At 51.0% G+C, this 14,461-nt stretch overlaps 1 protein-coding gene across 7 annotated transcripts in view; it reads right to left on the bottom strand.

The window, feature by feature from the left end:
- Nucleotides 1-4,706: 4,706 nt before the first annotated feature.
- The window catches only part of Pde4a (phosphodiesterase 4A), a 52,122-nt gene continuing 42,367 nt past the window's right edge, over nucleotides 4,707-14,461 (bottom strand). For 6 of the 7 annotated variants that reach the window (XM_059267414.1, XM_059267413.1, XM_059267416.1 and 3 more), the window contains 7 exons: nucleotides 11,740-11,838; nucleotides 11,477-11,641; nucleotides 10,348-10,447; nucleotides 9,631-9,785; nucleotides 9,364-9,486; nucleotides 8,470-8,652; nucleotides 4,707-5,481 (listed from right to left, as the gene is read on the bottom strand). In XM_059267414.1, the coding sequence (XP_059123397.1) occupies nucleotides 4,828-5,481; nucleotides 8,470-8,652; nucleotides 9,364-9,486; nucleotides 9,631-9,785; nucleotides 10,348-10,447; nucleotides 11,477-11,641; nucleotides 11,740-11,838 (1,479 nt within the window). In that variant the 3' untranslated portion in view covers nucleotides 4,707-4,827. Of the gene's footprint in view, nucleotides 5,482-8,469; nucleotides 8,653-9,363; nucleotides 9,487-9,630; nucleotides 9,797-10,347; nucleotides 10,448-11,476; nucleotides 11,642-11,739; nucleotides 11,839-14,461 lie in introns of all 7 variants that reach the window. The other variant, XM_059267419.1, reaches the window with a different exon arrangement.

Below are 14,461 nucleotides of genomic sequence, written 5' to 3'. Positions count from 1 at the left end.
TGGCCTTGAACTCCTAAAGTCTTTATTGTGGTGCTGGGGTGGAACAGAAGAGGCGAGGAAAGGCTGTACCACCAAGCCACCTTCACAGCCTCTCACAGAAGTCTAGGCAGGAGCTCTCCCTGTGAGCCACACTCCGAGCCTGGCTGGAGGAGTCTCGTCGGCTGTCACTGAGCACGTCTGACGTCATCTGTCTCTTCATGGCTTCTCTCCTTCCGTTTTTCTGAGACAAAGGTTCTCCACGCAACTCTGTTTTTGTTTTTTCGAGACAGGGTTTCTCTGTGTACCTTTGGCTGTCCTTGAACTCACTATGCAGACCAGGCTGTCCTTGAACCCAGAGATCCCCCTGCCTCTGCCTCCCCAGAGCTGGGATTAAAGTGTGTGCCCCCCCCCAGATGCCTTCATGCTGTAATTAGGAGTCTGCTGTGGTTAAAGCACTGTTCAGTTTACAAGCGGAGCTCAGTGATTGAGCAGTTTCATGACCACTGAGTTTCAACGCAAGGAATTCTGTACAATTATTCTTTAAAAAGCTTTATTTTGTATGTGTCTGAGTGTGTGCCTACGTGTATGTCCACACTGAGTGTGCAGTGCCTGAGCAGGACACAAGAGGGAGCCCAAGCCCCTGAAACTGGAGTGAGACACAGTTGTGAGCCACTGTGTAGGTACCAGGAACCAGAGTTCTCTGCAAGAGCAACAAGTGTTCTTCACCACGGAGAGAGCTCTCCAGACTCAGATAACTTAGACTATAAGCCTTTCTAATCCTGTATCTGTTTTTGTTTTGTTTTGTTTTAAACAGGGTTTCTCTATGTAGCCCTGGCTATCCTGGAACTTGCTCTGTAGACCAGGCTGGCCTCAAACTCACTGAGATCCGCCTGCCTCTGCCACTCGAGTGCTGGGATTAAAGGCATGCGCCGCCACTGTCCAGTGTTTAATATTGAATCTTAAAAAAAAAAAATCAAGCAAGGTGTGGTGGCATACAACTCTAACACAGCACTGAGGAACCAGGCAGAGATCTCTCTGTGAGTTCCAGACCAGGCAGAGCTACATAGTGAGACTCTGTCTCAAAAACAAAAAATGGGACTGGAGAGATGGCTCAGAGGTAAAGAACACTGACTGCTCTTCCAGAGGTCCTGAGTTCAATTCCCAGCAACCACATGGTGGCTCACAGCCATCTGTAATGAGATCTGGCGCCCTCTTCTGGCCTGCAGGCATACATGCAGGCAGAACATTGTATACATAATAAATAAATAAATCTTTAAAAAAAAATGTTTATAAAAACTCACTTGGTATGTTTGTGGCACATTTGTGCTAGAGAACAGAGGACAGCTTGTGGAATCATCTCTGTCCACACAAGTCCTAGGGATGAAACTCAGGCTGTCGGGCTTGGCAAACCTAGAGGCCAGCAAAACAGCTCAGCTGGTGAAGGCCCTGGCTGCCAAGCTGGTGACCTGGATTCTATTCCAGGACTCACATGGAGGAAGGAGAGAACCAGCTCCTGAAAGTTGTTCTCTAACCCCACACATGTGGTGGCATGCACACACCCTCATTTACCTCAGACCCCCATAGTAGATACCTGTAATGTAAAAACATGTTAAAATAAGAACCCAAATTGCTGGTTGGTGGTGGTAGCAGCGGCGGCGGCGGCGGCACACACCTTTAATCCCATTACTCAGGAGGCAGAGGCAGGTGGATCTGAGTTCGAGGCCAGCCTGGGCTACAGAGGGAGTTCCAGGACAGTCAGAGCTACACAGAGAACCTCTCCCTCAAAACAAAGAACCCAGATAGATGGCTCAGTGGTTAAGAGCATCAGTGACTGCTCTACCAGAGGACCTGTGTTCAATTCCCAGCACCCACATGGCAGCTGTCTGTAACTCCAAGATCCGACACCCTCACACAAGACATACATGCAGGCAAAAACACCAATGCACATAAAATAAAAATTTTTTTTGAGACAGTTTCTCTGCATACCTCTGGCTGTCCTGGAACTAGCTCTGTAGACTAGGTTAGTCTGAAACTCATGAGATCCACCTGCTTCTGCATTCAGAGCCCAACTGTGTTTTAAAAAAGTGTCTATGCCGGGCAGTGGTGGCGCATGCCTTTAATCCCAGCACTCGGGAGGCAGAGCTAGGCGGATCTCCGTGAGTTCGAGGCCAGCCTGGGCTAGAGAGTGAGTTCCAGGAAAGGCGCAAAGCTACACAGAGAAGCCCTGTCTCGAAAATCGAAAAAAAAAAAAAAAAAAAGTGTCTAAGAGGATTGCTTAGGGTCTATGGAAACAATATGCTATTTAGGGCTGGGGATGCGTCTCTGTCAGCATCATGCTTGCCTAGCATGCAGAAGTTTTGGAATCCACCCCAGCACAGGATAAACTGTGTAGAGACACAAGGCCTGCCATGCTAGCACTTGGGGAGGTAGAGGCAGAAGGATCTTGTATTCAAGACTGTTCTGCACTAAAGCCCTTGAATCAGGAGAGAAAAAGAAGCCCCACACCCGGCTTCGACAGATCCTCCCACCGAGACCACGTCTTAAAATGAATGACGAGTAACAGCCAAGCAGGATGTCACACATCGGCAATTCCAGAGTTCAAGGCCAGCCCCAGCTACAGAGAAAGCTGAGGCCAGCACGGGCTACATGAGAGGCAGGGTTCAGAGCAAATGGACAGGTGAGGTGTTCAGGAGGTAAAGGTCTTTCTGCCAGTGTTGACAGCCTGAGTTTGATTCACACGGTGAAGGAGAGAACCGAATCTCAGAAGCTGCCTTCTGTTCTCTACATGCACGTGGCATGTGTCCTCAACCCCAAAATAAAGCATCTTTAACATAAAGACACCTCAAAAAACAAAACACCCACCTACCCCCAGGAAACAAATTAAATGAAGCCACATCAGCCATTAGCTGGAAGCATCAGCAAGAGCCTCGCTTTAATTAGGGACAAGATTGAAGGATGATTGTCAATCCACAGACCAATTATCAATTGTCAATGTGGACAAAATGTAGGCAGCTCATGGGGTCCTGCACCCACCCTGGCAGGGAGGAGCCCTGGCTGAGTCCAAGGGTCGGTCCTCTTCCTGGCCCGTCCTGGGCTCTTGGAGAAGGGAACATGGGACAAACACTGCCCAGCCCACCCTCGTCCCTCCTCCGTTATGATGACACGATTTCCCATGATCTGGCAGCATGCCCACCCTCCATTCAGGGAATAGGGTACAGCTTGTATAATACAGCGGGAAGGGGTGACTTCTCCCTGGAGATCCCCTTCCTCACCTTCCCAATGGGGTCAGCCAGGGAAAGGCAAGTCCAGTCTCCCTTTCTGTCTCAGAATAATTTATATGCCAACCTTATAGTATGTACAAAGAACACACACACACACACACACACACACACACACACACACACACGGAGAGGGGTTATTCTCATCACCAGCTAGGACAGAAACTACCTTTGCTTAATAAACAAACAAAAACTCTGAAGCATTGTGGGTTGGGAGAGGGGTTAGTGGATTAGACAGATGGACAGCTGGGGAGGAACTGGGGGGGGGAGGGGGGAGGGCTACAGTACCGCGTACAGAGATGTAACAGGGCAGGCAAGGAATGGTGCTCCCCCACTGCCCTGCTGAAGACTGGCTGGGCGTGGCAGGGGGAAATGGGGTCATTCCTTTTAAAAGTCCCCTCACCCCATGGCTTGGAGAAAATGGCCTTGCTCTACCTGTATTGCTTAGGGACTGTCTGTGGCTGGGCTGGTTGGGGGAAGGTGAGGCTCAGTAAGGTGAGGACAGGAGAATAGGCTTTGGTGCTGGGAAGGGAAGGGCTGCCTAGGACGGGAGGATGTGGTACACACCATTATTGCTTCCTCCTAGGGCAATGAGAGTTGGGGGGGGGGGCTGAGTGAGACTCTGAAAAGGCAGTTGAGTGGATGCTGGGAACGGGGCGTCTATGTTGGAAAAGGGGACTGTGGGCCAGGGAGCTGCCCACCCAGGGAGGAGGGAGCCACCGAGACTTATCTATGGCCACAGGAATCTTTAAGGCAGAAACAAGAGGAAGAAGCAGCTGGAAGGAGGATGTCCGTGCGCATGGAACAGAGCCCCCTTCCTCCAACGGAGATAATTCAGTGACCCAAGTGGACCCCAGGAAGGAGACGGCATCTGGAGAGGGGACTTTGGCCCCCAGGCCTGACGCTGGTAGAGGGCTGAAACCAAGGGTCTGGATCTTAAAGCAATAGCTCTTCTGAACACCCCTCTTATCCATACGGCCAGGCTTGTACAAAAAAGATAAGAAAAAGAAAAAGAAGAGATGGAAGACGTTGTGGGAGGGGACATCGAGAGGGGCCTGCTCCGGACCAGCCCCTCCTTTTAGCCCTCCCTGCAGCTGTTCCCAGGTGGGTTCTAGACTCCCTCTGAACCCCAAAGAACAGCCCAAAGGACAGTGCCAAGCCTAGACTTGAGTCTCAAGAGAGGCAGGAAGATGGCGCCTTGGACTTGAGGTTGATGTGACGTAAGAAGGGAAATGCGGGGGTCCAGGAATGGGGAGATGGGTGCATCTACAGTTGCTGTGTTTCATTCTTTTTTTTTTCTTTTTGTTCTTTTTCTAAAAACATTACAATTAAAATTCAAAAAATAAAATCCCTTTTTTGGGGACTTCAGTCCCTGGCTCCCCACACCCCACCTCCACAAAAAAGCCCTGTGGGTAAGGGCAGCGGGGAAGGGTAAAAAAGAAAAGAGAAAAAAACCCCACTTTTCTGTTTTCTTTTTTCTCAGGAGGGCCAGGAGTCGTTGAGGTGGTCCGTGGTGAGTGGAGAGAGCAGGGAGGAGGGAGGACCCATGGGTGGGCGAAGGGAACAGGGCTCAGGCAGGGTCCCCACCTGACCCCGACCTGCCTGGAGCTGAGACGATGGCGGAATTGTCTCCTGATGTCCCAGAGCAGGCACAAGCCCTCGTGGCAGCCAGATGGTCTCTTGGGGCCTCCACCTCTGCCGCCGGGGAGGGGAGGCCCAGGAGGCCCGGGGCCTCCGCTGAGGGGGACAGGGTCCTCAAGTCAGGCAGAATGGGGATTCCAGGGCTGCAAGTGCAGCCCACGGCCTCCATGGACCCCTTGGGATCAACACATGCGGAGACAGCCCCCTGCCTCAAGCTCTCCTCTTTCTCTCTCCCTGCGGTGTTCTGTCCTTCGACCTTGACCTCTGACTGTTCTGTAGTCTGAGCTGCGACGTCATCTGGAGCTACGAAGATTTCCTCAGCTGTAGGCAATCCCAGAACCTCCGAGGAATCCTCCTCCTCTTCCTCCTCTAGTGTGAGCTCAAACTGGAACTTGTCAGGCGGGGTTGGATGGCCAAGCCCTCCCGGCTCCTCTTCCGGGGGTGGGGAAGGGCTCCGCCTTATGGCACTGTGATACCAATCCCTGTTGTCTTCCAACGTGTCCAGAATGTCTTGGGCATCGGGATGGACGAGATCTGCCCACGTCTCCCACAGCGGGTGGACAATGTAGTCGATGAAGCCCACCTAGGGATGAGGAACAGTGTCTAAACAAGAGGCTTGGTGCAGCTCATAACAGGGTCTACTCAAATAAAACAAGCTTCTAGCCTGGCAGTGGTGGCACACATCTTTAATCCCAGAACTCAGGAGGCACAGGCAAGGAGATCTCTGAGGCCGAGGCCAGCCTGGTCTACAGAGAGAGCTCTCAGACAGCCAGGACCACACAGAGAAACCCTGTCTTGAAACCCACCCCCCAAAAAAACACTTCTAAGGCCCGGTATGTGGCTCAGTTGATTGGCTGACAGAACTTTTGTGTATCATGTAGGAAGTCTTGAGTCCCATCCCAGAGCTGTGTAGTTCAGGCATGCTGGTTACATGCCTGTAATCCAAGCACTTGGGATTTTGAGGCAGGAGGAAGAGATGTTCAAAGTCATCCTTGAGTTTGAGACCAACCTGGGATACATGAGATCGTGCCACAAAAGAACTAAACACCCCCAAAACACCAGCCGGCCAAAAGAACAAGATAGCTGTCCTGAAGATATTGAGGTTGAACTCTGGCCTTGGCCCATGTACACACGTACACACGCGCGCGCACATGTGCACACACACACACACACACACACACACACACACACACACCCCTCCATTTTCTAACCCGGACAATTTGCTTCTTTAACTTGCACAAACAAGATGAGAAAAAGCAGACATGAGTTGAGACGTTAAAAATGACTACTCGTTGGGGTTGGGGATTTAGCTCAGTGGTAGGGTGCTTGCCTAACAAGTACAAGGCCCTGGGTTCGGTCCTCAGCTCTGACAAAAAACAAACAAAAAAACAAAAAACAAAAAAACTACTGCTGGAGCAGAGAGACCCTGTCTTGAAAAAAACAAAAACACACAAAGACCGCTTGCCCAGGCGGTGGTGGCGCACACCTTTGGTCCCAGTCCTCGGGAGGCAGACACCAGCCTGGTCTACAGAGTGAGTTCCAGGACAGCCAGGACTACACAGAGAAACCCTGTCTCAGGAAAAAAACAAACAACAAGAAAAAAAAAAAAACAAAAAACCACAACGGCTTGGTGTGGTGACACACTTTAATCCCAACAGAGGTAGGCAGGTGTCTGTGAGTTCAAGGCTAGCCTGGTCTACATAGTAAGTTCCACAATAGGTGGAGCTATAGAGTGAGACCCTGTCTCAAAAAAAAATCGAAACAACAACAAACACTTGGGAAAGGATGAGTGTAACGGCCTGTGCCTGTAATTCAGGCATCGGAGAGGTAGTTCAAGGCTATCCTTCACAAGGAGTTTGAGACCAGCTTGGACTAAAAGGAGGCCTTGTCTCAAAACAACAACAAAAAGAAAACAATACTGGCTGGGTGGCGGTGGCGCACAAATCCCAGCACTTGGGAAGCAGAGCCAGGCAGATCTCTGTGAGTTCGAGGCCAGCCTAGTCTACAGTAGCCCCTGTCTCAAAATCCAAACAGCCAGCTAGTCAAAAAACTTGAAAAGTTCCATATTGGGCTGGGAAAGAAGCTTAACAGTTGAGAGGACTAATTTTTTGTTGCTGTTGTGGTTTTTCAAGACAGGGTTTCTCTGTGTATTCATTGCTATCCTGGAACTAGCTCTGTAGACCAGGCTGGCCTCTAACTTACAGAGAGACCCCCCTGCCTCTACCTTCTGAGTGCTGGGATTAAAGGTGTGCGCCAGCCTGGTCTACACAGTAAGTAGGCTCCAGGCTAGCCAGGGATACATAATGAGGCCTGGTCTAAAAATTAAAAAAACAATAATTCTATTAAACTTTAATTTATTTGGGGGGCACATATGTTCCTTGGCATGGTGTGAAGCTCAGAGGACAATCTTGTGGAGTCCTCCATTTCTCTCCATTTAGTGTGCCAAGAACCTTTACCTGCTAAGCCATTTCCTTGACCCATAGACAGGATCTTGTTACCTTGTCCCAGCTTGCCCCGATTTTTGGCTAAAACATACCTCCTGCTTCAGTATGAGGAGCAGCTGGCACCCCAAGTCACTGGCCCCGTGTAAACATACTGAACCTGAGGCTAAAGCTATGTTTCACATTTTAATTCCTGTGCTTAGGAGATCTATAAAACACCAAAGCCTCTAACCTGTACGTCCCACTTGTCCACGGACAGATAATTTCCTGGAGTACAGTGTATGTGTGTGTGTGTGTGTATGTTGTTAATGTAAGATAACAAGCCATGTGTTTTCACGTCTGTAAACAAGCTTGCTTGCCCAACTGCACAGGATGTACATGCAGGCGGGAGGTACATAGGAGGTATGTGAGGATGCATGCTTGCCCCTGATTGGACGAAGGTGGAAGTTCGTAGCCTTGTGGGTTCTGCCTTTATAAGCCCCATCTAATGTAATTTACAGCCATACTCTGGGAATCCCGAGTAAGGACCTGGCCAGTGTCCATCGTTCTGGCCAGTGTTTAATAAAGCTTGCTTCAAATTTGGCTCAAAAACTGTGGGTAGTGGTCTTATTCTCCTCGGTGAGATTAACAATACAACTTTTTTTTTTTAAATCCTATAAAGGGGAACCACGATGGTAGTTCAGTTGGTAGAGCATGCTTGCCTAGCATGCATGAAGCCTTGGGTTTCATTCCCAGCATCACAAAAACCAGGTGTGCTGGTGAAGGCCTATGATCCCAGTACCAGAGAGGTAGGGTAGGAAGATCAGAGATTCAAACTTATCCCCGGCTATGCCAAGTTCAAGGCTTAAAGTAAGACAAAAAACAAAAACTGCCCCCTTCCCACCCCCCACCCCCACACAAAGCACTGCTCTGAAAACGGCTTAGGGTTACAGCAGACTTGGATATTATGGTAGGTGCAAGGAAGTCAGACAGCTGTGAAAACCAGCCATGAAACCGAGTGAAATGCTTCAGAAGATAATGCCACACAAGAGGAAACAGTTTCTTTCCCACAGAGACAAAAAACTGAAAACAAATTCTCAGAGGTGGAACAAGCTACCCTGTGCTCTGGCCCCGAGGCCCTGGCCCCGTACCTGAGACTTCTCCACAGAGGCCGTATGCTTGTCGCACATGGGGCTGATCTCCATTCCACGCTCCCGTTCCCGATCACCCTGCTGGAAGAACTCGGCCATGATGCGATCCGTCCACTGTCGATAGAGCTCCAGGGGCTTGGTGGGGTTGCTGAGGTCTGCACAGTGCACCATGTTCCTGAGGACCTGGGGAGCACAGGGAGGGACCGTCGGAGCTCAGGTTGAACCTCAGTCTGTGGAGCCTCTTGACTGTCTTCTCTCTGCTTTACAGGAGACAGGGTCTCCTGGAGCCCAGATCAGCCTTGAATTGACTATGTAGTAAGGATGACCTGGAAATCTGATCATGTCCCCATCTTCCAAGTGCTGGGATTACAGGTATGCAACACCACATTCAGATTCAGGTTTTAGTGGCTTTGTTTGTTTGGGTTTTTTTTTGTTTTTTGTTTTTTGAAGGGTGTCCAAATGGAGTCCCAGCTGGTTTCAGACTTGTGGTCATCCTCCTGTCTCTGCTTTTGGAATGCTGGGATTACAGGCACTCACCAGGTTTAAGGTTTTAACTCCTACCTCGTGTGTGTGTGTGTGTGTGTGTGTGTGTGTGTGTGTTGGGCGCAGTGAAATGGAGTGGAAGAAAGGGTAGAGGTGAGAAGCATGTGAGGGAAATGGGGAGATGAGAGAAATGTGGGGCAAGCTGGGGTAGGTCGGGGGACGGACTGGGGAGGGCGCGGTGGGAGGGGTTAAGCCAGGAGGAAGGGGTCCATAAAGAGAGGCCAAAAGCAGTGCGAGGGAAGGCGGGCATGGGTTGGAAAAGGAAAAGGGGAGAGGCAGACAGAACATGGAACAGGGCACCCGTGGGCCACTCTGGAGGCAGGTCTGAGGGCAGGCCGGGATCTGGGGCACCTGGATGCGGTCGGCGTAGTTGTCCAGCAAGAGAACTCCCGAGCTGGTCACTTTCTTTGTCTCCACCATAGTCTTCAGGTCAGCCAGGAGGGTCATGTGCTTGGACATGTCTGTGGCCAGCACCTGAGGGCAAGGTGCTGTCAAGTCAGGTGGCAGAAGCTTGCCCTCAGTCCCGCTGTCGCCCGGGCCCTGGCTCCGAAGGTCCCTCTGCACCGCCCCCTCCCGCCCTGTCCACCAAGCCCCGCCCACCGCACTGGCCCCGCCCACCATGTCGATGACCATCTTGCGCAGGCTCTGCCGCTGGCGCTTGCTGAGGTTCTGAAAGATGTCGCAGTTCTCTTCTTGCAGCAGCTTGAAGCCCACAGCCAGGTGGTGGTTCTCAAGCACAGACTCGTCGTTGTACATCAACGCCAGCTCCGAATCTGCGGCAACACTGAGGTCAGGGGAGGCGACTTTGGGTACCACGTCCCGCCCAGTCTGCGCCTTGTCTCCAAATGGCTCCACCCTCAGCATGACCAGCTCCAGCTGGTGCCACACAGGTCCAGGAGCGCATCACCGACGCCCCGCCCTCAGGTTGGCTTCGCCCCGCTGTTCCTGCGCCACCCCATCTGTCCGGTGGGCCTCACCCTCTACCCAGCTGGCCCGTCCCATCCACACAAGCCCCGCCCCCATCTGGCTGGCTCCAACCCTAGCTCAGTTGGTTCAATTCCGTGCCCACAAGCCAGGCCCACAGACAGGTTGGTTCCCATCAGCATATTAAGCCACCAAGGCTAGCCTTGCTGGCCCCTGGCCCAGCCCGGGTGGTCCAGTCTCTACAGCACAGCTAGCTCCACCTTCATGGCGACCAGCCCAGCCCCAGCTAGACCAGCGTCGTGCTCAGCCCAGCCTGATAGGCCAGCTCCATTTCCACTCAAACAGGTGTTGCTCCTAGGCCAGATGGCCACGCCCTGGGCCTGACTGTCTATATCCCGAAAGGCCACTCACTGGTGTTGATAAGGAACTGGTTGGAGACGCCAGGGTGGTCCACGTCGTGGATGGCAGCAGCAAAGAGGGCGGCAAGAATCTCCAGGTCTGTGAACACAGCCTGGGGGAAGGAGAAGGGGAAGATGGAGTCCAGAGAGATGAGAAGAGAAAGTAAGAGTCTAGCAGAGGGCTGAACCAGTAAAGGGCTTGATGTGCAAGCATGAGAACCTGAGTTTCAAACCCAGACCCCACAAAAAAAAAGCCAGCCCTGATGACCTGCTCCTGCAGTCCCAGCACACTGGGGAGGGAGACAGGTGGATCCCTGGGGTGCCCTGGCAGGCCAGTCTTCCCGACTCCGAGAGCCCAGGCCACTGAGAGATCCTGGTTCAAAATACAAGCTGTTAAAATCTCAGCACTCAGGAAGCAGAGGCAGGTGGATCTCTGAGTTAGACACCAGCCTGGTCTACATATTGAGTTCCAGCTACACAGTGAGACCATCTCAAAACCAAAAGGGGTTGCTGGAGAGATGGCTCTATGGGTAACGTACTTGTCCTTTCAGTATGAGGACATGAGTTTGAATCCCCAGAACCCATGAAAAAGCCATACTGTACACTGTAATCCCAATGCTCCTAAAGACACAGTGTACACTGTAATCCCAATGCTCCTAAAGACACAGTGTACACTGTAATCCCAATGCTCCTAAAGACACAGTGTACACTGTAATCCCAATGCTTGTACAATGAGACAGAAGTCAGAGCCAGTCCAGCTCTTGGGCCAGCTAGCCTGGGCTGTGCAGCAACAAATGAGATCCTGTCTTCACACAAGGAAAAAGAGATAACTCCACACATGAACCGTGGCGTGAGCGAGCACATACACATACACATACACACACACACACACACACACACACACACACACACACACACTACCCCCTTCTTCCAAAAGTTGTCCTCCGACCTCCACACATGTGCAGCAGCCCTCTCCTCCCCAGCCCACCCCGCTCCACACTTGAGCACAAGATAAAAACAAAAACAAACTACAGAAGATAGATTAGAGAGAGAAACAGGATAGGGAGAAGATCAGAGGGACAGAAGGGAAAGGGCCCAGCACAGAAGGAAGATGGGGACAGGGAGATGGGGCAGGCACTCACATCCAGTGCGGGCGTGGCCAGCAGCACATGTGTGGACTGCAGGACGTCGGCCGCATGCAGGCTGTTGTGGTAGGCCACGTCGGCATGGTAGTGGTCTTCCAGGGTCAGCATGTAAGTCACCATGGTGTCCACAGGGATTCGGAATTTCTTCAGCAGGTCTCGCTCCTGGAGCCAACAGGGGCGGGGTAGTGAGCCCCACTGGCCCCCAGAACCCTGTCCCATCCCTCGTACCCCAGCCAACTCCTCCTCCTTGTCCCCATCACCTGGAATATCGTATACATGATGCAGCTGAGTGAGCGGCCTCCAGCGTACTCCGACACACAGAAGATGTTCAGACCCCATTTGCTCAAGTTCTCCAGTTCCTGGCAATGATGGGGTGACAGTCAGGAGCCTGCATGGCCTGGGGACCTGAAAACCACTTCCCAGGACTCTGGGCCTCATTATTGCTAATAAAATATGTCCAAATGCAGGGCCTTTTTTATTTTTTAACTTTTTTCCCCCTAAAGAATGTTTGTCTACATAACAGAAGAGAGCAGATGTAAGAGGGCATCAGATCCCACTACAGATGGTTGTGGGCCACCATGTGCTTGCTGGGAATCGAACTCAGGACCTCTGGAAGAGCAGCTGGTGGGTGCTCTTAACCGCTGAGCCATCTCTCCAGCCACCTCTCCCCACTTTTATTTTAAGAGACAGGGTTTCTGTGTGTAGCCCTTGCTGTCCTGGAACTCTGCTGTCTTGGATCTCTGTGAGTTTGAGGCCAGCCTGGTCTACAGAGAGAGTTCCAGGACAGGTTCCAAAGCTACAAAGAAACCCTGTCTGGGGGGGGGGATCTTTAAAAAGAAAACAGTAATATATATATATATATATATATATATATATATATATATATTTGGTTTTTCGAGACAGGGTTTCTCTGTGTAGTTTTGTGCCTTTCCTGGAACTCACTTGGTAGCCCAGGCTGGCCTCGAACTCAGAGATCCACCTGGCTCTGCCTCCCGAGTGCTGGGGTTAAAGGCGTGCGCCCCACCGCCCAGCTTAAAATACTTTTATGTGTATACCACTTGTATGTGTGGTGCCCAATGAGGCCAGAAGAGGCGTTAAATCCCTTGGAGCTGGGATTACTGGCAGTTATGAGTCTCTGCCTTCCCTGTCATGGGGTGCTGGGACCTGAACTGGAGACCTCCATAACAGCAGCAAGCACTCAATGGCTGAAGCATCTCTCTAGCTCCTAGCGTGTGTGTGCATGTGCGTGCGTGTGTGCGTGTGTGTGTGTGTGTGTGTGTGTGCGCGCGTGCGTGCGTGCGTGCATGCGTGTGTGTGTGTGTGTGTGTGTGTGTGTGTGTGTGTGCGTGTGATTACATGATTACATGTGTGGAGGTCAGCGGAAAACTGGTGGGAATTGCTTCTCCCAGTATGTGGGTCCTGGGTATTGAACTCAGGTCGCCAGGCCTGGTGGCAAGCACTTGCTCCTTATTGGTTGAGACAGTTCATGCTGCAGGTTGCAAGAAGATATAAGAACTCAGCTGGTTATGGCAAAGTCACTACCTGGAAGAATCAGGGAATTCCTCCAGAGGAAGCCAAATCCCAAGGAGTTTTTGGTGTTACTTGGCTTGTTATATATCAGCTGTATTCTGTTATGAAAATCATGTGTTCCTTCATAGTTTTCCCAGTTGACTTTTCCCTAAGAAGGGCTAACAGTGTGGACCGATCACTCTCTGGACATACACATTCCAGGCATTTGGAGAACAGCCTCAAGAAAGGCTTCCTCGGAATCAGATATCTCCCCTAGCCACTTTCAAGGACTACAGGAAACACTGGCCAGGGGGTCGCCCAACTTCCGAAGATAACAATGATAACAGCCCACCTGCAAGTCTCCTGACTTAAATTCCACAAGGAGACACTGCCCTAGTGGGCCCCAACTTTCAAGGACTAACAGTGATAGCAGCACACATACAAGTCTCCTAACTTAAGGTAAATTCCACAAGGAGACACCGCCTAGGAGAGGTGGACATTAAGTAATAGCTTTACACAATTTAGCTCAGACCCTCCCTTTATATACCGGGACTTCCAGGGCACAGGAGGGAGAAGAGAAAAGAGAATGGAAGAACTAGATGGGTAAGAACTTGAGAGGAACAAACTGAGATGGGGAAGAACTAGACTGAAGGGCTAGAAGAGAGGACTAGAGGAATGAGATGGAAGATGAGGAAGAGCCAGATGGGGAAGAACAAGATGAGGAAGAGCCAGATGAGAGAGAAGGAGACGGGAGAGGAGCTGATAGGGGAAAGAACTAGATAGATGAGAACCTAGAAGGGACAGAACTAGACGAAGGAATTAAGATAGAACCTAGAGGGGACAGTAGACAAATATAGAGAGAAATCAGGCAAGAAAGGAGTTAGACATGAGAGCAGAATAGAAGCTGTGTAGACAGAGAACTATCACAGAATAATAAAGTGTATGAACTAAGGAGTTTTGTGTACATAGATTCATTTCTTTTCTTCAAAGATTAATTATCAGCTGGTTGTAGATTCTTCCCGGACCCTGGGAGGGGACTATGGAGGGGCTGGACCCCCATAAGCCCCAATAGGTTCAGTGAACTGGGAGCTCACAGGTTTGGCTACACTGGCTGCCCTCAGCCCCAGGGATCTTCCTGTCCTGTCTTCACTTACCCACCACTGGGATAACAGATCTACACGGGACACCTGGTTATTTACGTGGGCACTGGGGATCTGAACACAGATCGCACTTGAAACAGTGGCAACCATCCCAGTCACACCCTATCTTTTTTTTTTTGGAGACAGGGTCTCCTGTAGTCCATGCTGGCCTTGAACTCACTCGGTAGTGGAGGATGACCCTGAATACCCGATCCTCCGCCTCTACCTCACAGTATTAAGATCACAGGCACATACCAGCACACTTGGTTTATGAGGTGCTGGGAATGGACTCTGGGAAGTCAAGCATGCCGGACAAGCACTGTCCAGCTGAGCC

Source organism: Peromyscus eremicus, chromosome 7 (assembly GCF_949786415.1).
Source record: "Peromyscus eremicus chromosome 7, PerEre_H2_v1, whole genome shotgun sequence".
Lineage (NCBI taxonomy): Eukaryota > Metazoa > Chordata > Mammalia > Rodentia > Cricetidae > Peromyscus > Peromyscus eremicus.
This window is presented reverse-complemented; position numbering and strand designations above follow the sequence as displayed.